We start from the raw sequence: 23,377 nt of genomic DNA on the forward strand, positions 1-23,377 counted from the left end.
TAAAAGAACCTTCTCGCAGTGTTTTATCAAAAGTTTGTTTATGCTTTATTTCTTCAGAATTAGAAATACATTACCAAGTTTCAATTTTTTCTGTTGTATGTTTTAAACTTAACCCTTTATTTTAAAATAATATATATTACATAATATTTGTGAAGCGATGACAATTCATAATCTGTACATATTTGACAGAAGTGGTAATTTGCTGTTTTATACAGAATGGTTCAGAGTGAAGCAATCAGGGATGTCCAGGGAAGAGGTATGTAAAAAAAAATCCTTTAAGTAAAAAAATTATTTGAGAATTTTTGTTCAAGGAGGCCAAGTTAATGTACGGGATGTTGTTCTCGATAAAGTCATTTGTCGCTAAGATCTCCCCGCTTGATATGAAAGAAGGGTTTTTATGCTATAAGACGAACAAATACGCTCTGCACTTCCTCGAGACACCGACCGGATTGAAATTCGTCCTGAACACCGATGTCAATGCGCACAACATTCGAGATCTCATTAGAAAATTGTACAGCCAGGTATTTTTATTTCCAACCCGATCATTATAAAATCTTTTTGAATACTTTGATCCTTTTACAGATATACGTTGAGTACGTTGTGAAAAATCCTGTCTGCAGTCTTGACGAACCGATCAAGAGTGATCTTTTCAAAGAGAAATTGGATGCTTTTATAAAACAATCACTGGCATATAAACCTCTATGATTAAAAAAAAAAAAAATGTAAGTTGTAAAATGTTATATACTTTTGATAAAACAATTATGACATATGAGCATAAATTATATACAATATTGAACATAAAAGCTCTCGCGTCATAGAACACTTGTAAATAAGCAATTTTATATGTGATAAAATATATTTATGTAAGAATTTTTGTTTTCATTATTCCTGATTTTCATCAAAATTAAAACTAATAATAATAAACTATTGACTTATCATAGTGCCACTTCTAGTTTGTATCTTTATCATTAAAAAAAGCTTAGAATTTGTATTGTTTGAAAATAATATTTTGTTTCATTTTTCCTACATTCACAGTCATGAGAAAATATCTTACAGATTCTCCAGTGTGTGAATAAATTTTGTCAGTTAACAAAACTGTACTGTACAAATGACGAGGTAGAGCAAGGATGCGATGGCTTATGTGCAAGAATGAATTTCAAAGGAGCTGATCCCATTTCAAGTTCACTACTTGACTAACTTTTTCAGCATAAACGTTGGGGGTTAACTAAGAGCAAGTCTTGGATGGGTAAACAAATTAATTTCACAGTGAAACCTGCCGTTGAAAAAACAGTACGGCTTGGAAGTAGCATGACCTGGAGAAAATCCAACAGGGGCTGTGTGAAGTGGTCTTGGAGTTATCACTGATTTCTCGAGTCAAGATGGTCAACAAGTATACTACTTTAATTAGGGATCGTACGAGGAAAGAAAATTTAGAGGACTGACGTAAGAGGAGAGGCATGAGCCACAATGATGAACGAAAGACCTACTTTGACTTCCTCTATTGGCCATCTACTTAACTCTAACGTGTACCATTGAATACACAAATTTCAATTTTTAAAACTTCCCAAACTCCGTCGCCTTGTTTTCAATACTCTTACATAAAAGGCAACACCAAGCAATGCATATTATCAGATTGTTTTATTTATTTTTTTTTAGATTGTGTTTTTGTAAGTTTAGTGCAACATTAGTTGGAGTGCAAGAGGAATAACAAACCATAATCTTAATTTATATTAAGTCTTTTTTCTATTTCTTCGACGTATTTTTCAGGCACGTTGTTTACCCTGGAAAGATTTCAGTTAATTAGTATTTACTTAAATTATCCAGATTTATTGTACATTTAAATAATGTACAATACCTTATAGCATTTAATTTCTTCTTAATTATGCTTTTCAAGAAATCTTCGTGGTTGCGTCTCTCAATCGCTGCTGAAATTCCTTCTTCATATGTTGCTTTTCTCATTTTTATTCTTTCATACTCTTTTTCGTTTATTTGTTTTAAAAGGCTGGCTTTATACTTCTCGAGACCCTATAATTAAATATAATAAAGTAAGAAATGAAAATTATTTTGTGAAACATTGTGAGGTGACAGTGTGATCATGATCATCCCGATTATCATGAGGTACCTATTTTCACATGGCTGGCAATGAAAACTGTAAAAATGGGTAAAATGTGATAATCAGGGAAGATCTTAAAAAAAAAAAGTCAAATATTTTAATAAAATATTTTAGTTGCACAGAATTCACCTGTTTTCTTTTGTTTTCTTCTTCTTGTTCCTTCTTCTCGATTTGTTGTTCTACAGCCTGCAGCCTTAAATTTTCTTGACGCTCCCTCTCAGCCTCTATGGCTTGGGTTCTTTTTTTCTCTTCGATCTGTCTCATTCTCTCCTGTTTGAGCTTATCCATCTTCATCTGTTTCTCTTCTTTGACGCGTTTTTCTTTCTCACGCCACTCTCTTTCCACCTCTTCTTGCCTACGTTTAGCCCGGAGTGCGTCTTTTTCGCTCTCTCTATCCTGAGCCTTTTGCTGCATTGCTCTTAGCTTGGTTAACTCTTTCTCCCTCTCTGTCTTAGCAGCTAGTAACTCTTTTTCACGCATGTCTTCCAATTCTGCCTTCTGTCTCATAAACTCTTGGATCTAAAATTTGCCCATAATTATAATTAATTTTTTAAAAATATTATATATATATTTAATCAATGAATAAAATCCTTACTTTCAAGTCAGCGAGTTTTGCTTGATTTCGTTCCTTATCCGCTCTCTCAATCATGGTTTGATTGATTCTATTCAAGTCTTCTCGCATTTTCTTTTGCTGCTCAGCTTTCTTCTGCATGAGTTGGAGCTCATTAATTTGACCTTGAATTGCTGTTTCATTCAAAATTTTCATTTCCTATGTCAAAACAAATATGCATTAGTTTATTTATTTTTAATGGCCTTATGAACTTTGCATATTAGCGAAGGAATGTAATGAGATATATATATTTTGGGGGGGGGGAAGGCTTTTTTGAAAACAATAGCCAGGGGGGTGATGGGAATCTAACAACGGGGTCTATGAGTCGATGGTCAACATGCTAACCCCTCAGCTACGGTGATCCCCTGTATTTCATTTTTTAAATTTATCTTTTATGTTGTAAGGTTTGCCAGCTGAATAATATAGTTTCATCTCCGATCAACCTTATTTTTGTTGATTTGCCAGTCAAACCCACCACTGAAGTTATGACTCCAGAAAAGCCAAAAAAACACCTGTCAGATAAAACAAGCAAAAATGGGCAAATCAGGATGATTGGAGATGACAAGATTAATAAATATGCAAAACAAAACAATTTCTAATGCTTTCTCAATATAATAATAACAGGATATATTTTTTTTTTTTTAGATTGTATAAATATGTTGTAGGAGTAGATAATGTACTAGCAGTTTTGTTTTTGCAAAAGTTGTACGAACAAACCTCAATAAGTCTTTCTGCTTCCATCTCCCGCTCGAGAATTTTTCCTTGGACCTGTTCGGTAATTGCCTTTTTATAGGCTTCTTTTTTCTCGTGGTCACCGCTTTTGTCCAGCATTTCTTTTGCCAACATTCTTTTCCTCTCTTGTTCCATCATCATGTCGAGCCTCCTTTCTTCTTCTTGCAACTCTTTCCTGCCAAATTTGTTGTGGTTAATTTATTAAATTGATAATGATTAAAGCTAGAACATACTGAATCGTCTGCTTTTCTGCAACTTGTGCATCCCGAATGGCATGGCATTTTGTGCTTAGTATTAATTTATTGCACAATTTTATCTTGTCGTTGTCTTCCTCCCTTATTTCTTTTGCACGGTTTAAGAGGAAATTCGCTTTTGCTTCTGCTTCTTGTTCTAACTAAATTTTGAGTCAGTAAAATATAAGTAAACATTGTGTAGCTTATAAACTCGCCTTGTTTAGTCTTGGGCCGTACTCTTTATAAATAGGATAAGACTGTAATTCCTTCTTTCTAAAAGCTGCTTTTCTAGCTTCATTTTCCCTTTCTTCTTTAAGGTTTTTGGAAAAGGCTGTTACGTTCTCTGTTCCTAACTACGAGTAAACAAACGGTATTTAGACAATTTTACAATCATCGTAAAAAAAAAAAAAACATACATTTTTCCTGTTTGAAAGCTCTTTAAGCTCTTCTGGGCAATAGACAGCCGTGTTCAAGTTAGCATTTGGGTTTGGTATTATGAGATCTCTGACACTGTCATGAGTCACCACTCGTACATACCTTTTCCCGTTTTTAATGAATTCCCCAGGGTTTAAAAATTTACTAAGATCTTCAGTTTTATGTTCAAGCACCATCCCTCTGCAATAATGCAAAACATTTTAAATTTATTAATGGGTTTACAATTTTTATGATTTACACTAAAAGATATTTTGAACGCACCTACACTGTTTGAACTTACCATAACTATCAGGATTATCTAAGCCTATCAAACCAATGTGAAGCTGGACATCTTACTTTAATACAATATAGACAGAATAATGCCAAATTGTTGTCAATGTGTACAATGCAAACTCAAAATAGTGCTTGTACCGAAATATTCATGAATAACTTTCAAAAAATTCTTTTCAAATTAAATACATTAATTAAATCTGTCATTTTTTGGAAACGCTACGTAAATAATATCTTATGTATATAGTCAGGAACACTAGAGGATCTAAAAGAATTCCTCAAATTAATAATGTACCACCAATAAAACCGCTTTACGTCCGTTAAAATACTGTGGATAAGTCAAGAGCTCAAAGTTTTTTCTTTGTTCTCTTTCAGAGAGTCAACAAATTTATTTATCTTGGGTTCCAAATTAGCTCCTTTAAAACCATATCCCAAGAGAATCATACCTACTAATAGTAGCTACCTTAACCTTTCAACATATATGAAAAGCAGCTTAATCTTCAGGAACACAAAAATTATGCTGTAGAAAACCCTCATATGCCCAGTATGATTCTCATACTTGCACCATCCCCAGGAAAGACAAAAATAATCTCTTTATTTTTAAAGAAAAATTTTCATTGATATAAAAGAAAGAATGGCGAAGATTGAATAACAAAGAAGTAAATGTGAAAAGAGAAAATTCCCCTCCATAGAGGTTGGAAGGGCTAAGTGGATTGATGGTGTACGCAATGATGCGAATATTATTCTATGAGCTCGCAGCCGCAAATGATAGATACTTCTGGCATAAACTTATTGATGAATAATATGGATCTCAATATGGTTTGGACGAAAAAAGCAAATTCAATCGCCTGCCAAGCTTCTGCCCTATTTAAGGTCATAATCAGAGTAAAACATTCTTGATGATGTCTACAACAGGAAGTTTTTAATAAATGTTTGATAGCTCTTAGCAATGTTGGGAGCCTATCTTCAAATAAAATTAAAACCATTGATTAAAAACTTAACTATGTCAATTTGTAAACATCTTTAGGATTGTTTTGCCCTGAAGATGAGCTTGAAATAGGTCAACAGCTTGGCAGATAACAATTGAATGTTTTTTCATGCAGACCATACCAAGATCTGGATTATTCTTGAGTAAAAAATTGGTCGATATGTCCAACACATAATCTTATTGAGAGGCCAAGATTCATAAAGGGTTGTTTTGCCCTTAAGATAGATGTGCAAAAGGAACATTTTGCTTTTTAAAGGGCAAATATATTTAAAAAAAAAATTATAACTATAAATACAAAAGTCATTTGTATAATTCTTACAATACATCTATACGTAGCTTAAATTAAGAAAAAAGTTACCTTTAAAATAATGTATAACTCCAATAATCAAAAGTTAAATATGAATCCAAACATCCAAACTGTTCTAGAACAATTATTGAAACTTCAGCTGTTTCATGGCAACAAATAAACAACCAAAAAAACAAAACAATACAATGCTTTTTTTTTGTCTATATATAGGAACAATATTTTGATTAATTTTTCAATTGACAGAATTGATGGTAAAACAGGCGATTCCAAGCGTTACCAGGGCCAATCCGAATAACGAATCTAGAACAAAGGAAAATTAATGAAAAAAAAGTTAAAAATTGTTAAAGCTGTTAAGCTCTTACTCTTATCTGGCATTTTCTCATTGAAAGCCCATCCGGTGATTGCCGTAACGGCGAAAGTCAAAGAGTTCACGAATGGCACGACCAGAGTCAAATCTGAAACGGCATGGGAATAATGAATTCATTTTTAAATTTTCTCTTTATCGACGTACTTGAACTCTGCAGTGTAACGAAATACAAGAGCGATCCCAACTGGTTTAGCAGGAACGGTACGATGTACTGTAAACGATTTAAAGTTATTAATATTCCGCTTGGATCTTTACTGGTGATTTGGAAACCTTAAGATTCGTTACTAAAAATACAATTTCGTTTATCGTCTTTGATACGTTATTGTCTCCTTTGACATTCTCCACTCCTTTGGAACCTGTTCTGAGGAAAACATTGGTCGTACCCCACAGAAATCCAACCAGTACGAGTTTTATTAATTCTATTTAAAAAAAAAATACATAACATTATATAAAATAAGTTTTTTTCTTCTTTAAAACTTAATTGTACATACCGAAATTGGATGTTGTCATTATTTTATTTTATTACGAAAACTAGACGTCACTGACCCATTTAAAAAAATAAAAAATAAAAAACAAAAAAACGAGTTGTACATTCCAATTTACTCCAATAGATTGGTATAACCTTAAAGAATACGTTACATAAATCGTCTTAAACTCGATAAGGGTTTCTTCATAATCACATTCTTGATTCCTCCGCTAAAATATATATTTTACTGTAAATTTAACAATGTCAGTCAGATACGTTACAGTTTTGTCGAAATTGTTTCGAAACCGAACATCGAAGGTATTGACTTTTTTTTTCATTATACCTATTTAAATTTACAATTTGGGTTTGAAGTTATTGGGAAAATGTAGGTTAAAATTTGGCAGAATCAACAAGTTGCGACTGAGATGAGACTGCCAAAAAAAAGTGACCGTTTACCTTGTGACGAATGGGCTTTTTGCTGTTAAAATTAGAATGGGACATATGTTAAAATCAATCATTTAGTCAGGTCAAAACGTCAAATCCACTCGATGAAGTGCTAAAAATATTGATATACTTTTTTTTAAAACATATTTAACAGTAACATTACAGGGAAACTCAAAACATGCACTTGTCAAATGTATACTAAAGTCAGAATTTTGACTGCCAACTTATTACATATGAAAAGTTATACAGCTCATATCACTGAAATAATCAAAAATTAATTTATCGAGTGTTCGTATTTAAAAAAAGGACAACTCAGTTGTTTGAGTATTAAATTTATAACATTATTGGAATTTATATATTAAATTTAAATTTTTGTCTTTTTCATAGACAAGTTATTTGACATATTTATCATTCGTGTAATCCTGCAATGATTAAAAGTGCTCGGATAATAAATCTCATTTATGAAAATCAAAGTTTACCTTAGAATTTGAAACTTGAGTTTATTTTGCATAAAAACAAAAAAGAAACAAGTTGAGATTGCAATGATACACAATATAAAAAAACGTGACAGTTTATGTGGTCATGGAATGGGCATTTTGTTGTTACAATTAGAATGGAACATACGTTAAATCCACTCGATGAAGAGCAAAAATATTGATATAGATTTATTAAAACATCTTTAACAGTAACACTATAGGAAAACTAAAAAGCACGCACTAGTCAAATTTATACCAAAGTCAGAATTTTGACTGCCAACTTATTATATATGAAAAGTTATTTAGCTCATATCACATATCAAATATTCAAAAATTAATTTATCGAGTGCTTGTATTTAAAAAAAGGACAACTCAGTTGTTTGAGTATTAAATTTATAACATTATTGGAATTTATATATTAAATTTAAATTTTTTTTGTCTTTTTCATAGACAAGTTATTTGACATATTTCTCATTCGTGTAATCCTGCAATGATTAAAACTGCTCGGATAATAAATCTCATTTATGAAAATCAAAGTTCACCTTAGAATTTGAAACTTGACTTTAGTCAACCGGTGACCCTGAGAAAGGGAAAAAATTATACACAAACTTTTGTCTATCAAATTTGATTAGTACTCATCATTAAGATTTGAAAAGTATTTTAATATATTGAATTTGAATATATAAATTCCAACAATGCATAAATATAGGACTCAAATAATTGAGTTTTTTTTTTTTTAACAAACACTTGATAAATTAATTTTTAATTATTTGACATAATCTAACTACTAGCCAAATTTGATAGTCACAAGTTATTTGACATATTTCTCATTCGTGTAATCCTGCAACGATTAAAGCTGTCCGGATAATAAATCCCACTTATGAAAATCAGTCTAACTTAGAACTTTATATGATATACATTGTCAAAAAATGTGACAAATTACCTTGTGGTGAGTGGGCTTTTTGTTGTTAAAATTCGAATTGAATATATATTAAAAATCAGTCACGTGGTTTAATCTTCCAAATCATTAAATGCAAAAATATTGATATGTGTTTATTATAAACATCTTTAAGAGAACAAAACAAGAATAAAACTAAACAGCAGCCCATGCACAAGAGAAATTTATACTTAACTCAAAATTTTAAGTGCCAACTTGTTATATATTAGAAGTAATATAGCTCATATCACATGACAAAAATCACAAATTAATTTATTGGGTGTTTGTATTTAAAAAAATAAATAAGCACTCAATTTTTTGAGCCCCATATTTATGCATTGTTGGAATTTATATATTCAAATTCAATATATTAAAATACTTTTCAAATCTTAATGATGAGTACTAATCAAATTTGATAGACAAAAGTTTGTGTATAATTTTTTTTCCTTTCTCGGCATCACTGGTCGATTAAAAGTCCAGTTCTTCCAATGTGACCTAAAAGATCTATTATGGGTTCTATTTTCGTTTATTTGTATTCATTGAAAGTACACAACCTTTAAGGTAGTTTAGGGCTTTCTGTGGTTCCTCTTCAGGCGACATATTTGCCTCTCTGAAGAGGCTGTGCCGTTTCCGAGCCAAAGCATTGATGTCACAAAGGACATGCTCTAATGTCTCTGCTTCTTTACAGATTCGGCTGGTTTCTGTGTCAGTTTTTCCCTTTTTCGGTCCATTAAATGGCCGCTTACCATACATTTTGTAATAAAAATGCAGACGCTTTTGATCTTACTTACACAAATCAAAATTTAACTTAGAATTCGAAACTTTTATTAATTTTCTTAAAAAATGCAACTCCTTGAATAATTTTTTTGCGCTGTTCTAGGCAATAACTAGAAGACTGTTTTCTGTAAACTTAGCTGCAGCTGAAGACAACAAAAATGAAAACTTTACCACCAGCCTGGAATTTCTTTCTCCCGATACAGTTAAGACAATTCCGAGTTATAGGGTGCTCGACCTATCTGGCCAAGTTTTAAATAAAAATGAAGAACCTAAGGTATTCCTTTAAAAATTATTAACATTATTGGTGTTAATGTTGAATATCAATTTACCCAGATAGATGATGCGAAACTGGTCAAAATGTACGAAACAATGGTCACATTAAACGTGATGGATAAAATTTTATACGATTCGCAAAGACAGGGTAGGATATCATTTTATATGACAAGTTACGGAGAAGAGGCTTCTCACCTAGGTTCTGCAGCGGCGTTAGACAATGAAGACTTGGTTTACGCTCAATACAGAGAAACTGGTAATAAAATGAAATTGAAAAAAAAAATCTTTTAAACTTAATTATCTGTTCATTAGGAGTTCTTCTTTGGAGGGGATTTACTCCTGAAGAATGTATGAATCAATGTTACGGTAATAATTTGGATAAAGGAAAAGGAAAACAAATGCCATGCCATTTCGGAAGTAAAGTTCATAATTTTATTACAATATCGTCTCCTTTAACTACACAGATGCCACAAGGTAAAAAAAATCTAGTAAAATAAAAAAAAAAGAAGTTTATTATCTCATGTTTTGTAGCTGTTGGTTCAGCATATGCTTTTAAAAGAGCTCAGAATGGAAAATGCGTTATAGTTTATTTTGGAGATGGTGCTGCAAGCGAAGGAGATGCGCATGCTGCTTTTAATTTTTCAGCCACACTTGAATGCCCGGTCATTTTCTTTTGGTAATTATTCTCATACTTTTTCTGGGATTTTCAATCGTTCATACATTTTATTTTACAGTAGAAATAATGGTTATGCAATTTCAACGCCGGTTAAAGAACAATACAGAGGTGACGGTATTGTCAGTAGAGGCCAAGGATATGGAATCACATCAATCAGGGTTGACGGTAATGACATATTGGCCGTGTACAATGCCACTCTTGCTGCTAGAAATTATTGCCTTTCTAACAACAAACCTGTTATTGTTGAAGCAATGACATACAGGTGGGACAAATTTAAAACTAAAATTTAACATTTTTAAACATTTTTTTTTAAAGGGTTGGTCATCATAGTACATCTGACGACAGTTCGGCTTACCGCTCAGCGGAAGAAGTAAAAAAATGGGTACAGACTGACAATCCTATGGTAAGGACGTTTAAATACCTCCATGGAAAGAATCTGTGGGATGAGAAAAAACAAAGTGAATGCGAAAAAGAGGCTAAATCCATTGTAATGCATAACTCTTATATTATTAATTTTTTTAAATTGTCAGATCAAATATTTTATTTACAATTTTTTGGTTTTCAGATCCTGAAAGGATTCGGAAGAGCAGAAAAAGTAAAGAAACCCAACTGGACTGAAATGTTCACTGATGTCTTAGCAAGTGAAAATGACATTTTAATGTAAATAATTTAATATTGCAATTAAAAAAAAAATTAATTGATAAAAATTTAAACGAAATGTTTTTTATTATATATATATATTTTTTAAAGGAGCGTTTTAATGCATTAAAAAAATCATAATAATAATCCATAATGTGTTTTTTGTTATGTTCTTTAATAATTTTATTTATTTGTTTCAGGGAGCAGAAAGAATATATGAGAAAACACCTTGAAAAATATTCAGACTGTTATCCCCTTCAGTAAGAGGCTGAATTAGCGAAATTAACAAAAATACCATCGGAGGAGATCTTGAATCATGTTAATTATGATATATATATTTTTGAAATAAAATGTTATAAATAAATATGAAAGTAATGTACTTATATTATGAGCTAACGTACATCTAGTGGTCATTGCTGACCTACTACGCATAAAATGGAATATTTTGTAGTTTTCATTTTACGCTGACTCTTTCATCATTTTTCTTGTTTTCTTTACTTCCTAACCTCTCATTGTTACCTTATGACATATATAGAGAGAAAAAGAGAGAGAGAGAGAGAGAGAGAGAGAGTGAGTAAGGGGGGAGAGGGAGAGACTTGGAATGTTCCACCTTACAAGGGATGCTATCTCCAGCATCCTTTCCAGTTCTCCCTGGTTCAATATGACCCAATTGCTAAGATTTCATTCGCTCTTATGGTCAGCAGCACTCGTACGGGTCTAATCAAAATGAGAAGAACATAATACTATTCCTCTTAATACTTGATCAATTCATAGTATAATTAATGAAAAGGTGTAAAGAAAGGAATCAATAATGAACAATTTTCTTTCTATTAATGAAATAGAAACTTACATAATTTACCTTATTAAATGACTAAAGGTTTAATAAGTTGAATGCAACTAAAATAATAGAGAAATTGTTTGAAGTTCTTAAAACAAAATGAATAATCTTTTATAATGATTTGGCCTTTGACAAATTCAGTATCATATTAATTAATATTAACAAACAAAATAAATATAATTTAAAAAAAAAATTAAGGTGTATTATAAATAAAGTTTAAAAGTAATAACGAAGAAAGACTTTTTTCCTTTTTTTAAATTTATCTTCCAATGGGAAAAATTGATAAAGGTCCTTATTAATTGTTATATACAGTCGATATGGTAAAATTGAAGGGGGGTAATAAAATATATATGTAATATAATTGAATTCCATTTCAAATCACAATATTTTTTCCATCTATTATAAAACATTAAAGCACATTTTTATTTTATGGCACTACTTAGTTTTATTTATTTTACTAGACTTCTCCATTTGTCAGTATTAATCCTCTAGCAAATAATTTAAGATTAAAAACTTTTACGAGCAGTTTTAGAATTTTAATAGGGTAAAAAATGGATTTTTTTTTTCAAAATTGAAAGGGATGCATAATAGTGTCAAGATGCCGCATAATTAATTGTGGACTAGTGTGATTTTTTGTTTTTGGTAATTTGTTTTTAAATTAATGAAAAAGGCTAGTAAAAATAATGCAACGATGAAATAAAATTACTACCAAAGCATTTAGATCTAAGTCAATAAATAAGCAAATTAACCCAACTTAACCTGATTGCGCCACAATGACGGCAAAAGGTCGGTTCTTTTGTATCTTGAAAGACCAAATAAATACATCATCAGTCAATTTAAACAATAATATATGTTAATAAAAACCTACAAACTAATTTACATAATTTTGAAGAGAACAAAAATTTGGTAAAAAAAGTAGTGCTGTGGATAAACGTTCTCAAAAAATGTGAATCAAACATCATCTATAAATGCAGTGATTTGTCTACTTTTTTTAAAACTTTAAATCATGCCTTAAAGGCGAATTTCAATTAAACCCAAACACCATGTGGGTTTTTACTGGTGGGTACGGCATTTTCAAGCTGCCGAGGTGAGCCGATCATTCTCCTAACGCTGCCTGGTTTATGTGGTCCTGTAATAAAAATACACATCTTTATTTATGTGCCTTTTTCATATGATTTTTTATTTTATTAATATAATTGTCTAATAAATGCTGAGCCTTACCGAGACAGAATGTCGATCCTTAGGTCAAAGCATGAAATTTGATTGATTTCATTTGTTTTAGAATGTAAACCCATTAAATTTTTATGATTCAATTTTATAAATTGGTTATGGAAGAACAAATTTGTTTTAAAATTTGCCAGTTTAATTAAACTACACAGATATGTTTTATTTTATTGGGTTCATCTGAGAATAATGTTAGACTTTTTCCTTACCTGATTCGTTCAGGACCAATAGACTTTGAACACAATCTAAATTATATATTTCTACATGCTGCAATGTGCAAATAAAGCCTGTGCTTAATACTGTCTGCATTTTGGAAAAGGAAAAATTCTGCTTTAAGTACTTCAAGTAGACCATATATTTTCGACTCTCTGATTTGATTGTTGAAAGTTTAAAATACAAAAGAATCCTCCTAGTTCTTTTAAATTTTAAAAATTTAATTGTATAAAAATTATTGACCCTTTAAACCCTTCAGGCTTCATTTGTTATTTATTGACATATTACATTTGAAAAGGTGGTTCGATGACAGACATTGGGAAAATTTCCTTGCCTGGGCTCTGCTGGTGCAAGTTAACATTCCTATTCCTAGGAGAGGAAAAGCCTGAAAGTTACACATGAGTCCTTGAAACAGCTTTGAGATCTGGTAAAAAGCCTTAAGGTGGCCATTCATGATCATTCCCAACCGTCCAAAGGGAGCGACGCCGTTCCAAAAACCCCGTCAATGGAAAACTGAACTGGCATGCTGAGCAGCGCTGAATATTCGACCTGACCAAACTCCATTGTGCCACTCCAAACATCTAAGGCGTGACGGCATGGCGCGTTCATGAATGGGAAAACCTGGTGTAAACGGTGGAATATTGGCGTAAATATTGGTCATGAATGGGAAAATCCATGTTGTTTTTTGCACAGTCTCCATCGTATATTCTCAAAAGTCAAAAACGTTTATTCTTTATTGGCAATGACATCCAATCAAGATTTTATTGTTTAGGTGATTGAATTGTACAAAAGGTTACCATGTTTATGGAAAGTGGTGGACAATTAAATAGTTCCTCCAATCAGCGGGTTCAAGGGAAAGATCTTTCATCAATGTGGGTATTACGGCTTCTGTTCAGGAGCTACTTCTTACTCCATTTTCTCTTCGGTTTTTTTGCTTTTTATATATAAACTAACAGCAGCATAACACAAGAGATCGTCATCCGTTTTGAGGAAATAATTCACTAGGTGATGATCGGAGCAAATGGCAGTGGAGCGGTTGTGAATGGCCACCTTTAAGGATAATCAGAAGTGCTATACAACAAAGGAGATGCACAACAGACCAATATTGGTGGCTTACTTTGATCACTTTATCTTAATCTGTTTCAATTCATTGACACATTGAACACACAGCAATAACAAGCCTATTCCTATAAAAGAAACAAAAGGAAAACTGAAAGCCATGGCCGACAGAGAAAAATATTTTCTCATTTCATCGATCATGCTGATCTAAAAGTACATAGACAAAATTGAATTTCTATTGCCAGAAAGCAAAATACAGAACTTTTAAGGCTTTCAAACTGAGAAAGTTATTTACAAAAAGGACAACAATCATGAAATTGATCACAGATTAACTTTTTGAAAAAACCCCCCCCAAAAAAACAATTATTTTCTGATAAACCCTAAATTTGTCCAAACTAAAAATACTTTAGTTGTTGTACTGAAATATATTCTGTGATTATAGTTTTTTGTTTGAGTTGTTTTGTCTGAATAATCGACTGTCGATTATAGTGTGCGCATAAGTATTTTTTGTTTTTCATAAAACAGACAAACTTTCAAAATATAAATATGCTTTATTTTTAATTAAAAAAAAACTTCCTTTATTTTATATAAAATACTGCAATTCCCGTTATTGTAAAAGTCTGATGACAAATAAGAAGAATCTATAAGTCCAATTTTCATGGCGTTTTCGTACAAACATTTTCTAAATTTTAAGTGGTTGACTAGGGAGTAGAACAAGTAAAAATCGTTAAGAGCAAGGTCAGGATGGTGGGGCAACTGTTGATGAGAGAGATTGGACTCGTATGTAAATAATGAATTTTATCTGCTTCTATGTTGTACATGTCGCTGTTTATTCTAAATTGATTTTTGGGATTGAGTACCCCTTTCTTAACAATCTCTTTCAATAGGACTTTTCCCACCCAAGAGCTAACAGGACTAGCAAGTAATAAACAAACACCTTTATAAGGACGAAAGTTGAAATTTGGAAAAAAAAAAAAATGATGTACACACCCAATACCTGTTATTCTTATTACAAGTCTATAGAATTCTCAGTCATAGAGACAAAAAAATCAAGGAATTTTAAACATTTTCCTAATTAAATTAAAATTAATAGTGCTATACAAGTGTGATGGCTATAAAAAACACAATAGTGGAATTAAATAATTCAGATCAATACCTTCTAACAGCATTTTAAATTCTTCTGGTGGTGCGGCAGCAAGAGACTGAAGGTTGGCTTCTTTCATTTCAGACACGAGCCGTTCAACCTGCCTCTTTTTGTCAGTTATTGCTGTTTCTAACGACATTACCTACAAGGAGAAAAAATAATAAAATAAACGAGTAAGCGATACAATTTCAACTTGGTCGGAAAATCACTTGAGATCGTAAAGATTCGGCAGAATGGGTTGTAAGCTCTGCTCTAGTCTTTGTTTGCTCGATATCCCTCTGCAATCGCTCAACTTCAGCCAAAAGAGCAACTTCACCTCTTTCTTCAGCTTCAAGCTCCTCAGATAGTTCTCTGTAATAAATAATAAAAACAATGACAATTAATTAAGGCTTTTAGTTGAGATGAAAAAAAGTTAATGGCACGAGCGGGATTCGAACCCACGATCTTCGGCTAGATATGCCGCTGCTCTACCACTTGAGCTATCGTGACCTCGATCCACTCGGACATCAACTTCCCATCTCAACCCCACCTTATGAGTTTTCCCTCCTTTTGCCATTTTTCAAATGTCGTGTAATCGGTTTGGATTCTCGACGACAATTGAAATGGCGACGGAGAGCTTTAGTGAAGTGTACTTCATTTTAATTCATTAAATTCACTAATTTTGTGGTCCGCTTGACCAATTAATACTTTACAATTAATTAAGGTTTTTAGTTGAGATGAAAAAAAGTTAATGGCACGAGAGGGATTCGAACCCACGATCTTCGGCTAGATACACCGCTGCTCTACCACCTGAGCTATCGTGACCTCGATCCACTCGGACATCAACTCCCCATCTCAACCCCACCTTATGAGTTTTCCCTCCTTTTGCCATTTTTCAAATGTCGTGTAATCGATTTTGATTCTCGACGCTCGTGCCATTAACGTTTTTTCATCTCAACTAAAAGCCTTAATTAATTGTCATGTATTAATTGGTCAAGTGGACCAAGAAAGTAGTGAATTAATAATAAAAACAATTTTTTCTTGTAAAAAACATTTAATGATAGAAGATGAAAATCTTACCTGATTTTCTTTTTACATTGGAGAAGTTCAGTTTCACAATTGGCTAATTTCGACCTTAATAGTGTTAGCTCAGACTTAAGTGTTCTTTCCTGTTGCTGCACTAATTCTTTCTCTTCTTCTACACAACCCAAAGCTTTAAGCTAGAGTAACAAACATATCAAAGATTAAAAAAAAAATAAAAAAAAATAAAAAAAAATAATAAAAACAAATTGTAAGTATACCAATTGTTCATTGGAATTTGCAACTGCTTCAAATCTTGCTGCTTCTTGGCTCACGTACTCTATCTGGTGCTGCTGTTCGCGTGTCTTGCCTTCCCAGTATACAATTTCTGCGTCAAACTACAAATAAAAATAAATACAAAATAAATATAATGAAAATACTAAGGAAAAAGGAAAAGTGAAAGGGTACTTTAGTAAGTTCAGCTTGTTGTGCTGAAAGTTTCTCTCTCTGGTAATTAACAAGCCTGACAAGGTCTCTGTATTGAGCATTATAGACGACAGTCTCGTCTTTTCCTCCATTATAACCCTATGATAAAATAAAACATGATAAATATTCCATTTTTTTTTAAATCCTTGTCCTTTTTAAAATACAAGGGAAAAAACGTCCAATTACCTTTACCTTAATAATGTTTGCATACTTTTTATCAGGAGACACGTATTTCAAGGTATTTAACATTGCATATTCCCCTCTATCTTTTTTATTATTCTAAAACAAAATGAATTACCAATTTGAAAAATAAGTTATACATCTTTTGAGAAATACCTGTTGACTAGTATCAGGAAGAGGTGTTTGATGTTTAACTTGGAGGCGTTTGGTTGGGCTGAAGTTTAGAGATCTTTTCGCCTGATTGGTGGTGGGCGAGTAATGAGACGAGGATCCTATTTGTTGTTGAGGCGAGGCGGATGGGGTAGCTTGAGGAGTGCCCCAGCCACCAGAACGCTGCAGGATTAGCTGTACTTCGCTGCTATATTCGCCCCATTTTGTAACAACCTTGTAACGAATTTATATTTAAAAAAATATATTAAAAAAATATGTATGAGGGTATTACTTTGAGAGGGTGTTCTTGAGGAGCTAATAGACGTTCATTGTTCCTCCATCTCTCAATTAAAGTAAAACGGCCAGTTTTACCAGTAGCGTGTGCCAGTGCATAAACAACATCCTGTAATTTGTTTTATTATAAAAACATTAACATATTATTATATTTCTATGATAAATGTTGCACTTAACGATTAATGACTAATTTAACTGAATAATTATGAACTCCTTTTACTGATGAACGGATGGAAAATGAAAATGAGATAAGTTGTTACAACACAATTTGTTTATGTCTAGGCAGCATTAACGACTTAATCTCTTGTTTATTTTTGTTTTTAATCCTTTAATAATGTTTAAGGTGTATTAATGTTACGTCAAATTATAAGCCACTTTTACTCTCACACAATTTCTTCTACAGTGGAAGATAATTTTGTTGTTTCTTATCTGAGTTAATGATGGCCATATGAGATATACATATGGCTCCAAAAGCGAGTTTGGGTCAGGAGCTGGTATTTATAGAAATAAACCAAGGAATTCATATAAGCCTTAGTTAATATGCCACTTCTTTCAAGCGGAGTCTGGCTATTGAACACTGTGCCAAGGAGATTAAAAGGCTAGACAATGTTAATAGAAGAATAACCATCTACTCAGACAGCCAGGCAGCACTGAGGTTTATTACTGCTGGTGATAAATCCAGAGATGTTTGGGATTGCATTACTGCTCTGTCAATAATTACCCTTTCTGGGTACCTGGGCACATCTGAATCCTTTTGTAGCATCAAACTGCTAAAAACATGGATCCCTCAGATAATGGATTAAAAAAAAAAAAAATCCTCCATACAATAGGAATGTAGCCCAGGACAAAGGCATGTTAAAATGTTCATTAAAGGACCATCTCAGAAACAAACAGCAGAACCTAAACCTAGGATGTGTTAGAAATTGGATTGCCTACTGGACACTGCAGGCTCTGAAAGTGTATAGACTTGGGGTGGCAGAGTCAAGCCTGTGCAGATATTGCCAAGAAGAAGAAGACAGACTGGAGCATGTCCTAAGCAGCTCTTGGGTAGGAAAAGCCTAAGCTGAAGGATATACACGGGAGTCTTGGAAAAAGTATCGGGATCTAATAAATAGCCTTAAGCTTAATGAGGAGCTCTAGTCAACAATCGAGATGCACAATTGACCTACTCAGGTTGCGCAGGTTGTAAAAGGATGACTTCTATTCAAACCTAATCTAATCTGAGTTTCTAAGTTTTTGTTTTAAGGATTTGCAACAGTGGAGATCATATCTGCCCTGGTGGGTCCCGGTGTTTTTGTAAAAAAAGCCTATTTGTAAAAACCCTGGGTTTGAATCTCAGCAGTTCCGAACTCAAACCAGTAACTTTTACATCATGAGTTGTGTCAATGCTCTAACCTTGTGCCGATTGAAGCCGTTAAGTTTCAAAGTTTGTAAAATGCTAATGTACTAGTGCCAATGATCAGTGTTTTTACATGAATATTAAGAATTAGAAGAGATGAAAGGTACTCAAAACACACAAGCATATATACCAATTTATTTCTAGGGGAAATTCAGGTGATTGAGACAAGTACTTGATTTAATGAAAAGAAGATACTATAATACATAATATAACAGACATAACTGTCATTTTAGATATACAAGAAACCAACAGAGCATTGAATTAAAAAATGACAAAAAAGAAGGTAAATTTGCTAGTAGCCTAATGTGTAGGTTTGTCAAAAGGGGCCACAGCCAAAAAAGCATATCTTAGTGGTTGCAAGTAGTTCACAAAGTGAGTCAGTCTACAGAATGTAGATTAGATATAGATGTAACATTTGGAGTGAGTAATATAATAATAATAAGTTTATTGAACAAACACATGAAGAAAATAAAAATTACAGACAATTCAAACAAAAAAATAAACTTAATTCGGCAAGGTAACAGTCTGCTGGAGTTTGGATTAATTATTAACTAAGTCCTATAAAGAAAACATATAAATGCATTAAGCTAAATAAATACAATGATATGCTAAATGTAATATTTATAACAAAAAAATATACTAAATATTTACCAATGCATCGGTAGTATATTAATAAAAATAACCAGAATATGAATAATACATAAAATAAGACATATAAACTAAATTAAAGTCCAAAACAGAATAAAGAAACAGAAAGAGGACACAAAACTGAGAAGTAAAAATCAATGAAACAGAGGTATCAAATATCAAGAGACAGAGCGGGGGAAGAGAGATAAGTTGTAAAAAAAAAAAGAAAAAAATTACTTAGTTAAATTCATCTAGTATTAGATTTCGATAAGCCCAGGCCTCTTTTGCATAATTGACTAAATGCGTCCAATCTGGGCCGTTGAGCAACTTTATAAGTCTGTCCATTGACACGGTTCTTTCACCGAATGCAGACAGACAAACGATAGGGGATAGAATGGGGCATACCGCGACAAAATGGAATATATCTTCCTCTACCCGGTAGAGTGAGTAATATACTGTACCTTTTTAGAGCTATAGGGCATTGATGAGTCTTAATTCATCAATAAACTTTATTATTAAGCATGGTTTCAATGGTTAAAATTCTTCTATGGTTATGTTGTATATCCCATAATACTTCCTCCTGCAGGCAAGTGCCACAGTTAGTCGGTGTTTCTTCTGCTTCCTTGCAGAATCTGCAAATGCGTGTGGACTATAACAATCTTCTTGAAATGCCCATTCAGTCCGCAGTCCTGTCAAGAACCCAGTATTCAAAGTTTTTTCCTGCTTCCTTTAATGCATTTCACTGCTTTTTCTTTCCAAAATTTGCTAGAAAGGTTCTTGGATTGTTCATGTCCAATGAGTGAATTCTATGTTTCCTTATTTTCATTTTGTCTAAGTGGATCTAGCCATGCGGGATTTGCCGAATGCCAAGCAAAGGTTCGCTGAATCCTGACTACTGAGGATGGGTGCTCGGTCTTGTTCTTCGCGTTGCCTATGCTGATAGAGTAGAACCAATTGAATCTATCATACATAGTAACCCCTTATTATTTTGACCTGTGATGATGAATTAATGGGAATGTAAAACAGAACAACTGTGTGACCATGTATGTACTTTTCAGTCTAATTTAAAATTGGCTTAAATGATTCACTGAAGCTTTTTGTTGCTGCTTATAGCTTATAATTTTTTTGTTATCTTGGAACACTTTATGCCATTAAACACTGGTTGTTTAAACCGCCTTGCAGACTTTAACAGGGAATGCGATAGCCATTAAAGAATGCAGTATCACCACAGCATGAAATTTACAACCTACAATGATACTTGCTCAAGTTGTTTGAATTACAAAGATTCTAAACAGATTTACTGGTGATGATTTAATAAATAAATCTTTATTCTAAACACACTTTTCTTTATATTCCCTTTCCACCACCCCGCCGTACCTGAGAAGACCCTACACCGGTGGACAAACTAAGTTAATCGAATTTATAAATCTAAGGGACTTCAAATAAATGGATAAAATTACATCCCAACAATCTTTCCTACAGGCAAGACCGCTGGTCGGTTTACGAGGGAACAATATTTTCATTTTAAAACCTAAAATAAAAGGTCTTCCCTAGCTGATTTCCCCTTGCACACTTACATTTTCGCGATTTTATTTTCTATATATTTATATTATCTAAAATTTTCTATCTAAGAAGAGGAAAACAGCCTAAACCTATGTTTAATTATGCAATAAATAAATAACTAACGGTAATAAAATAAAAATAACAATATTTAAGACTTAGTAAGCAGAATAAATAGGGACGTGTTCATTTAAGCGTAGTTGAGGCAAGGCTTTTAGTTCTGCAAATGATTTGGTATCACAGACTAGTTTATGGAGATTAGGTGGCCATTCTGCTGAGGTGAAGGTTTTTAGCAAACATTCTCTTTCTGCATTGAATTTGGTACACCTGAAGAGTTTATGTTCGGCGTCTTCTTCAGTGCTGCAATGCAACGGAGCATAAAGGGCTGTCTCTTTTCTTAAATTTATGGAGATAGCTTGCGAAGTTTCCATGTCCTGATAGCATTTGGGTGGTCCAGTCGTCGGGGTGTAGCCATTTTGCTTTTTGTCTCCTTTCGATGCTGGGGAAAAGTTTGAATATCAGCCAACCCTTATTGCTGTTTGTCCATCTTTCTTGCCATGATGCCCTTGTCATCTTTTCCAAGGACTCTTTCACCTCCTTTCCAGTTGTGCTTCGGAACCAGTCTATTCCCCTTGGCTTGCTCCTATATCGATTGTCTCATTTTTCTTTTTTTGGCGGGTGACTACCCTTTCTTTAAGGACAAGATCTATTGGCGGTGCATTAGCAACATAACATTCTAAACACATTGAAAATTTCATGGGCAGAATGTGTAATAAGACGATCAATTTACATGCTCATTGTGTATGCAATTCATGCCTCTGATTAGAACATACACCCGATATTGCGTTCCAACATTTAAGTTAACCAACTGTCTCAAAAAACAAAAAGAAAGATTCATGAGAACACCGTTGTTTTCAGTACATCAAAAACTGCACTGTTTATAAAGGTAGAAGTAAAACAAACAAAATTGGTTTTCATTTCAACAACTTTCGAGGATAGATTAAGCAATCGATTACAACAAACAAGATAAATAAATATAAATTTGATAGGTTGATTTTTCCTCTTGATTATAAGTTTTGACGTTTAAATCACCTGGCAAGTAGTAGATTCTGTAACTCCACACACTATGCGTTGGATGCCCTCCACCCAGACTTTAAGTTCCATACTTTTTCTGTTAAGTTCTTCACCACTCTAAGGTCGGGCGAGGGATCCTCCGTCCTGCTGAATCATCTCCCATCCCCTAGAATGTCGAGAAGAATATAAAACCCAACGGGTAGACGGAGGGACAAATAATTAGTAGGCCACGGAAACGGAACTGTCAAAACGCGTTTAAAACTTGAAAACAAGGGCGACCACTTACCGTTGTAATTTCAAAATAGGCTATTTCGCCGTTTAAGCCATGTCTAATGTGTGAAAACAAGCCCGGTGATAATTGTTAAAAGGGGCTGTTATTACACTACCGAAAGGTCTTGTTTTGAATTACAAAAAAAAAAACTTGACTTTGACCTTCAGTGACTAGAGGAAACAAACTGCTATAAGGTATAAACTGCCCCAGAACTATTTGCACGGTTGTCGAATTTAAAATAAATACGGAATTTGTAAGGGTCTGTTGTTATGGGCTAAATTGGACAAGATGCAGCTGTCAGTTTCGAAGTTCTGCAATATTTCAAACTGATAATGGAAAGTACTTCCCCATTTGTGGGAGGGGCACCTACCAAATTCCACGACAGTGGTTCTACAGAATTTCGGGCAGTAATTCAGTAAACTCCAGAATGGTTAGTGATTTTTTAAAAAATTTATTTTTAAATTAATTCTACATACATAATATTTTTATATGTTAATTGTAATTAATTCACATATAAAAAACTAACATTTCTACATTTTATGAACTGTTAACAAATTTTCTAAGCCATTTTAAGAATAGACAATTTATCTAACGATCATGTATACCCTATAATAAACATTGATGATATATGGAATCATGGTACTATCAAGTCAGTTTCATATCCTCGCATAACTTACCACAAATCTATTGATGGTAATTGACATTTTAACATTTATATTTTAATTCTGAGTAACCAAATTTTAACATTTGATTTAAATATGAAATGTATTCTTACTTAATGATTTATTATTGGTTTAGTTGAAATTTGTCATACTTTTTCAGCAGTGGTATTTGGCATGCTGCTTTAAGCCTTCAGGCCTGTCAATTAATATGTATGATGATACATATATATATATATTTTTTTTTTAGATTTGGGTTTTATTTTTATTGTGTTATTACATGGTTAAATAGTATTAAATCATAAGTGTTATACGTCAAAATGAATAAATTTGTACAAAAAGCATGTAATTTCTAAAAAATTAAACAGTATAACAATGAATACAACATTTATTTGAAATATTAACTTTTTAAATTTATAATTCATAAGAAACAATTTTACAAAAGTAAAAAAAAATA

At 32.7% G+C, this 23,377-nt stretch overlaps 5 protein-coding genes across 6 annotated transcripts; 2 read left to right on the forward strand and 3 right to left on the reverse strand.

Annotated features, from left to right (window-relative positions):
* Positions 1 to 872, forward strand: LOC106667518 (trafficking protein particle complex subunit 1). The gene is made up of 3 exons (XM_014395506.2): positions 1 to 256; positions 312 to 521; positions 583 to 872. Exons 1-3 carry the CDS (start codon positions 158 to 160, stop codon positions 703 to 705), a joined length of 432 nt encoding a protein of 143 aa, XP_014250992.1. The 5' UTR covers positions 1 to 157; the 3' UTR covers positions 706 to 872.
* Positions 873 to 1,621: 749 nt separating this feature from the next.
* On the reverse strand, positions 1,622 to 5,835 carry LOC106667513 (cilia- and flagella-associated protein 45-like). Its single transcript, XM_014395498.2, has 9 exons — positions 5,740 to 5,835; positions 4,105 to 4,303; positions 3,904 to 4,041; positions 3,689 to 3,849; positions 3,441 to 3,630; positions 2,709 to 2,882; positions 2,243 to 2,632; positions 1,856 to 2,025; positions 1,622 to 1,781 (listed from the first exon to the last, which is right to left on the reverse strand). The coding sequence occupies exons 2-9, from the start codon at positions 4,297 to 4,299 to the stop codon at positions 1,721 to 1,723; spliced, it is 1,479 nt and encodes a 492-aa protein (XP_014250984.1). The 5' UTR covers positions 4,300 to 4,303; positions 5,740 to 5,835; the 3' UTR covers positions 1,622 to 1,720.
* Positions 5,547 to 6,777, reverse strand: LOC106667519 (transmembrane protein 234 homolog). Its single transcript, XM_014395508.2, has 5 exons — positions 6,547 to 6,777; positions 6,326 to 6,474; positions 6,200 to 6,266; positions 6,051 to 6,143; positions 5,547 to 5,988 (listed from the first exon to the last, which is right to left on the reverse strand). The coding sequence occupies exons 1-5, from the start codon at positions 6,563 to 6,565 to the stop codon at positions 5,921 to 5,923; spliced, it is 396 nt and encodes a 131-aa protein (XP_014250994.1). The 5' UTR covers positions 6,566 to 6,777; the 3' UTR covers positions 5,547 to 5,920.
* On the forward strand, positions 6,666 to 11,107 carry LOC106667514 (2-oxoisovalerate dehydrogenase subunit alpha, mitochondrial). The gene is made up of 9 exons (XM_014395499.2): positions 6,666 to 6,839; positions 9,259 to 9,429; positions 9,489 to 9,684; positions 9,741 to 9,902; positions 9,960 to 10,104; positions 10,163 to 10,366; positions 10,420 to 10,591; positions 10,670 to 10,764; positions 10,944 to 11,107. Exons 1-9 carry the CDS (start codon positions 6,783 to 6,785, stop codon positions 11,005 to 11,007), a joined length of 1,266 nt encoding a protein of 421 aa, XP_014250985.1. The 5' UTR covers positions 6,666 to 6,782; the 3' UTR covers positions 11,008 to 11,107.
* A 531-nt stretch (positions 11,108 to 11,638) lies between these two features.
* Positions 11,639 to 22,554, reverse strand: LOC106667515 (ras association domain-containing protein 8). 2 transcript variants are annotated; one of them, XM_024227994.1, is made up of 12 exons: positions 22,277 to 22,554; positions 22,009 to 22,156; positions 17,329 to 17,439; positions 17,043 to 17,270; positions 16,899 to 16,985; positions 16,689 to 16,805; positions 16,502 to 16,618; positions 16,281 to 16,420; positions 15,431 to 15,572; positions 15,234 to 15,363; positions 12,803 to 12,820; positions 11,639 to 12,710 (listed from the first exon to the last, which is right to left on the reverse strand). In XM_024227994.1, the coding sequence occupies exons 2-12, from the start codon at positions 22,078 to 22,080 to the stop codon at positions 12,610 to 12,612; spliced, it is 1,263 nt and encodes a 420-aa protein (XP_024083762.1). In that variant the 5' UTR covers positions 22,081 to 22,156; positions 22,277 to 22,554; the 3' UTR covers positions 11,639 to 12,609. The 2 variants fall into 2 exon arrangements, with proteins under 2 accessions (XP_024083762.1, XP_014250988.1); XM_014395502.2 differs by lacking the exon at positions 12,803 to 12,820 and having other exon boundaries at positions 11,642 to 12,710; positions 22,277 to 22,548.
* Between the last annotated feature and the right edge of the window lie 823 nt (positions 22,555 to 23,377).

This window comes from Cimex lectularius, unplaced genomic scaffold, assembly GCF_000648675.2.
Source record: "Cimex lectularius strain Harlan isolate CLEC.00 unplaced genomic scaffold, Clec_2.1 scaffold74, whole genome shotgun sequence".
Taxonomy (NCBI): Eukaryota; Metazoa; Arthropoda; class Insecta; order Hemiptera; family Cimicidae; genus Cimex; species Cimex lectularius.

Bases quoted from the DNA above. Each gene is read 5' to 3' on its own strand.
- LOC106667518 (XM_014395506.2), top strand. From the start codon at position 158: ATGACAATTCATAATCTGTACATATTTGACAGAAGTGGTAATTTGCTG. The intron at 257-311 runs GTATGTAAAAAA...TTTTTGTTCAAG, and splicing joins CAGGGATGTCCAGGGAAGAG to GAGGCCAAGTTAATGTACGG. The intron at 522-582 runs GTATTTTTATTT...ATCCTTTTACAG, and splicing joins TTAGAAAATTGTACAGCCAG to ATATACGTTGAGTACGTTGT.
- LOC106667513 (XM_014395498.2), bottom strand. From the start codon at position 4,299: ATGGTGCTTGAACATAAAACTGAAGATCTTAGTAAATTTTTAAACCCT. The intron at 2,026-2,242 runs GTGAATTCTGTG...ATTTAATTATAG, and splicing joins AAGAAAACAAAAGAAAACAG to GGTCTCGAGAAGTATAAAGC. The intron at 1,782-1,855 runs GTATTGTACATT...AAATCTTTCCAG, and splicing joins AAGAAATTAAATGCTATAAG to GGTAAACAACGTGCCTGAAA.
- LOC106667519 (XM_014395508.2), bottom strand. The intron at 6,144-6,199 runs GTACGTCGATAA...ATGCCGTTTCAG, and splicing joins CGTTACACTGCAGAGTTCAA to ATTTGACTCTGGTCGTGCCA. The intron at 5,989-6,050 runs GTAAGAGCTTAA...CCTTTGTTCTAG, and splicing joins TGAGAAAATGCCAGATAAGA to ATTCGTTATTCGGATTGGCC.
- LOC106667514 (XM_014395499.2), top strand. From the start codon at position 6,783: ATGTCAGTCAGATACGTTACAGTTTTGTCGAAATTGTTTCGAAACCGA. The intron at 9,685-9,740 runs GTAATAAAATGA...TCTGTTCATTAG, and splicing joins CGCTCAATACAGAGAAACTG to GAGTTCTTCTTTGGAGGGGA. The intron at 10,105-10,162 runs GTAATTATTCTC...TTTATTTTACAG, and splicing joins TGCCCGGTCATTTTCTTTTG to TAGAAATAATGGTTATGCAA.
- LOC106667515 (XM_024227994.1), bottom strand. From the start codon at position 22,080: ATGGAACTTAAAGTCTGGGTGGAGGGCATCCAACGCATAGTGTGTGGA. The intron at 16,806-16,898 runs GTAAAGGTAATT...ATTTTATCATAG, and splicing joins AGTATGCAAACATTATTAAG to GGTTATAATGGAGGAAAAGA. The intron at 16,421-16,501 runs GTATACTTACAA...TTGTTACTCTAG, and splicing joins CAAATTCCAATGAACAATTG to CTTAAAGCTTTGGGTTGTGT.